Source organism: Etheostoma spectabile, chromosome 18, assembly GCF_008692095.1.
Source record: "Etheostoma spectabile isolate EspeVRDwgs_2016 chromosome 18, UIUC_Espe_1.0, whole genome shotgun sequence".
Lineage (NCBI taxonomy): Eukaryota > Metazoa > Chordata > Actinopteri > Perciformes > Percidae > Etheostoma > Etheostoma spectabile.
Genome location: NC_045750.1, coordinates 13909701 through 13914120, shown reverse-complemented (window position 1 = coordinate 13914120; position 4420 = coordinate 13909701). Strand labels below are relative to the sequence as shown.

At 40.6% G+C, this 4420-nt stretch overlaps 1 protein-coding gene across 2 annotated transcripts in view; it reads right to left on the bottom strand.

Annotated features, from left to right (window-relative positions):
- Positions 1–285: 285 nt before the first annotated feature.
- Positions 286–4420, bottom strand: part of LOC116706364 (deleted in malignant brain tumors 1 protein) — a 13354-nt gene continuing 9219 nt past the window's right edge. For both annotated transcript variants that reach the window (XM_032543144.1, XM_032543143.1), the window contains exons 11-17: positions 3922–4236; positions 3108–3416; positions 2717–3010; positions 2257–2592; positions 2055–2162; positions 1176–1260; positions 286–1052 (exon numbers count right to left, since the gene is read on the bottom strand). In XM_032543144.1, the coding sequence (XP_032399035.1) occupies positions 908–1052; positions 1176–1260; positions 2055–2162; positions 2257–2592; positions 2717–3010; positions 3108–3416; positions 3922–4236 (1592 nt within the window). In that variant the 3' untranslated portion in view covers positions 286–907. The remainder of the gene's footprint in view (positions 1053–1175; positions 1261–2054; positions 2163–2256; positions 2593–2716; positions 3011–3107; positions 3417–3921; positions 4237–4420) is intronic.

The following is a 4420-nucleotide window of genomic DNA, read 5'->3' as shown; positions in this document are numbered from 1 at the left end:
ACACCCAAACTGCAAAATACCTCATATCTCCTGCAAAATAAAGCACTGTAACCTACAAACTACATATAGCATTGTCAAACTCTAACCTGAAAAATAGTTATGTTATACATATCTTATAATAAATATGTATGATGATTAAAGGATTTACACAAATTAAGAATTCATTGCTGTATTTGATGGTGTATATTGCATTTTGGCTGCTGTTTTGGTCAAGTTTAAACATAATTGCTCCTAAATCAGGAAGGTGCAATCAATTAAAAACTGTGCTGAATGAAAAGGTGCAAGTGTTGTTCAAAATTTATTGATCAGCATTCACATACACTAAATAAAGCAAAATATCGTGCAATACAAAGACAACATAATCAATATCTTCCAACAGGTCAGGGGACCTTCGACTTGTGATTGGCAGAATCTCCCAAAAAAATAGAAATCACTACAGGAATAAGTAGGAAAATAGGTGTTACTGGCACACTTTTGTTCATTTACATAACTGTCATGTATGTAGTTCACAATCACATTTTCAATTTCTGCAAAGTTTATTTTCTCAATCTTTTAAAGCAATAACACAGCATGAGTGTGTTGATTTAAAAAGGTGTAAAAACACTTAAAACAGATCCCTAAAGTTCCTATGGCCTAACTTAAATAGCAACTGAACACCAGCTGAAAATCTGGTTTTTAGCAGACCTCCAGTGGTATAACCTCTCTTTTTGTTGCCGTGATGTAAAAGTGTAGGTTAGGGTGTGTCAGTACACTGTGACATCACTGTTGGGTGAGGTTGCAAGTGCCCCAGACTTGAAACTTTTAACCAGAGAGAGCTGTAAAAACCTATTTTTCAGCCTGGTGTTATGTTACTCTTTGAATTCAGTGAAATCGCTTGACACAGGTTATTCCTTGAAGCCTTCTGTTATCACGAGAGAACGAGTGGTTCAAGCTCATAACACACTTTCCCAGCCAGGTCCTCAGGGACCCTCTCAACAACGTTATCAGCATCAGCATTGTTCTGTTCTGGGCTGTGACTCTGTGCGTTCTCATTCACTTGGGCATTGTGGCTTCTAAGAGAGATAAGGAGGATGACAGATGCAATCAGAAAGAAGGATGTGTTTTAAGATGTTTGATCTAATAAATACAACTTATATCTTGGCAAATAACATCAGCTACGTTCTCCTTTTTACTACCTTCCATCGAATGCTCCATTACTCCTTTCATCCACGTCCTGCTTTATTGCTCCTCCAAACCTGTTACTAAACTGAACCATGGTACCTGAAAAGTAGTGAAAATAATAAATAGTTTAAGTTGAATAAAATACAATACAGATCTAGAGAAACTAAGTCTGTCATTTATAAACCTGCAATAACTGTCTGGCCACTTGGAGGCAGCCCAAGAAGCCATAAACACAACAGTGACATATTCCATAACCCCCTCTGATCAACATTAGCATATATTTGGTGGTTACAGTGCAAGTTCACTATCCCTTTAGATCTGTTTATCTTGCTAACTCTGAAAAATAGCTGGTTCTTTAGCTGCTTAATGCTTCACTATGTTCACCAGCTAGTAGCTAATATTGCCGGTCTGCTGTGGTACTGGCCAACTCATGCTCACTGGGTTTATTAGAGATTATATCTATTATTCATAGATTATATGAATGTGTTTGAATGTTTGAGCTCAAAAAGTGAACTTAAACAGTGAAGTCGCGGGCCGGAAATACCAAAACAATGAGCTGAAAGATGTTAAAACACTCCTTCGAGCTGAGGGGAAATGCCAAATTGGATGTTAATTATCTATGTTTTTGTTTTATTTTTACCGGGGGGGGGGGGAAATGACACTATGTGAATGAAAACAGCAAAATCTCGGTTGAAGTGCACAGTCGAGTGGTAATTATTAGTCGGTGTGTCACAACAAGATGCCAATTTCATGTTACAATTTATTTTTTTCCCCCAATTGTTAACATCAAAAATGACTTGGTACAGCTTTAAACAATCTTGACACATTATGTATGACAGTAGAACAAAGGGGGCATCTGGCTAAATTTGTAAAATAAAAAGTGTGCCACTTACCAGCACCTCGCCTTCTTCTACTCCAGACCAGGTAACCAATAACGAGCATGATTACCAACACCACCAGCCCACCCACTAGTCCTGAGACCACTGAAGAGGAGGACGTTGCTGTAGGGGTCAAAAGATAATTTAGTAGAGTTAGCGAGGGAGAAAACTATTTATAATAAGACAAACACACTCTCAAGGACTCTTTGGGTCTTACCAGTTACAGTGACGTGAAGTGACTTGGAGGGAACAGAACAGAAGGACATCGAGGACATGTTAACCCCATAGACACAGTTATACTCTCCTTGGTTTGTATAATCCAAAGCATTGAAATGAAAGTAGGCCATGTAGAAGACAGTGTGGCCAATTGCAGGCAATGAAGCGACTGTGCTTTTGTTAGACTTTGTGAGATGGAAGAAACCTCCCCGATATGTAGACTGAACCGAGCACGTGATGGACAAGCTGCTGCCTTTGGTGACCGATATTTCGTCAGGGCTGTAGATCAGGATTGCATGCGGGGTTGTCAGGGAGATACTGGGCTTCTCCAACTTCACTGCAGAATAGAAAACCAACTTTTACAAACTCATATGGATCATGATATGGATCACCTGTTTGCAATCTTGCACAGACAAATTTCCGACAAGTATGTTTATTTGGACAAACAAAGCACACAATACCTATGACAGAGAGGTCAGCAGTATTTCCCTGAGGATAATTGATGACTTGATTGGCTAATTTCTTTTGATATTCACAGAAGTATGACCCCCTTTGGCTGAAGTCCGCTGTGGGTAAGATGAATGTTGCAGCTTCGTTCTCGGAGAATTTTTCCATTTTAAATGATCCTTGAGTCTTTTTAAGGATGAATGTCCCACCCAAGTGCTCTGTTTCTACCCTGCAGGTGATCTCCACTCTGTCGCCCCAGTTTACCTCCGGAGCCGGACTCAAAGTGATTTGGGGCTTCTGTAGAGCACCTGAAACGGACAATAAGTGTTTTCATAACAGCAAACACAGCTTCATCTAATACCTGTTGGAAGGTAATTCACAGAAAATAAGAATCAGGCCTCTTACCTAAACAGATCACACCAGCATCTTCACCGTGCCCACAGTTATTTATTCCAAAACCAGGATGTGTACAGTGTGTGATAGCAGACTCTTCGCCTCTACAGTCCACATTGTCCAGCCATATTGGGCCAGTACCTCTACCAAAGTGGGCACTTAAAGGAGCAGAAACGGCATGACCGCAGCCAAGCTGTCGACATACCACATCAGCATTGCTCATTTCCCACTCATCATCACACACAGTTCCCCACTGGCCTTTATAGAAGATCTCCACTCTACCAGAGCATTGACCTGAGCCGCCGACCACCCGTATCTGTGCTGCATATGAAATTAACAGAAATTGAGTGAGTCCAAATGGGACAGTCCTGAAGACATGTATTTACATAGAATTGTGGTGTATTTAAATTGCATTTGCATGTAATAATACACATCATTTTCATTTTAAAACATGTCATATTGTATTTTGAAAGTTCTCTTTGTCCCACCATCATGTCAGTTCTAATTTCAAAAGCCAAAAGGAGCAGTTTATATCTGTCCCAGTTTTTATGCCAAGCTCAGACAACCAGCTTTTGGCTCCAGTTACTTATTTACCTTGCAGAAGTGAGAGTGCTATTTCTAACAAAGCAAATTAGTGTTTATCCTAAAATGTTGAACCCTTCCTCTAAGGGATGATTTCACTTTATCGAAGAAGTATGTGTAATTGTTTTCCACTCCACTGTGTCTACTTGTGTAAACAGTTTACATTTGTGAAACAAATGCTGGTGACATCATATTTGTCCAACTGCATGAGAGAATTTCAAACACATAAATTAAAAGCTATTACCTGCACAGAGAGCAGAAGCATCATGTTCGTGCCCACACCTTGCTCCTCTGAAACCTTTGAGCGAGCATTGCTGCAGAGATGTCACATTGTCAAAACATGAATTGCTAGCCTCCACGACTGATCCACTGCCTTGGCCAAATTGGGCAGCGCCAGGAGCGCTCAATGCATTTCCACATTCCAGCTGCTCACACACCACCTCAGCTTTACTCAGGGTCCAGTCTGTGTCACAAACCGTTTGCCAGACATTGCCATGACGGACCTCTACTCTGCCAGAGCACTCATCTTTACCATTAGCCAACCGGACCTCCAAACTTCCTGTAATGTAGAGTAAACTAAAATGATTAGATGGTATCAGACATTTCAAATTCATTGTAATGTACTTTTATTTGATAGTGAAGGTGGATGAGGGTTGGGGTGATGTGCTACCAGGTTTTGGTGAGGGTGAGGACCCTGGCGGCAGAGTTTTGGACAAATTGGAGCCTGTCTAGGGTTTTGCTGG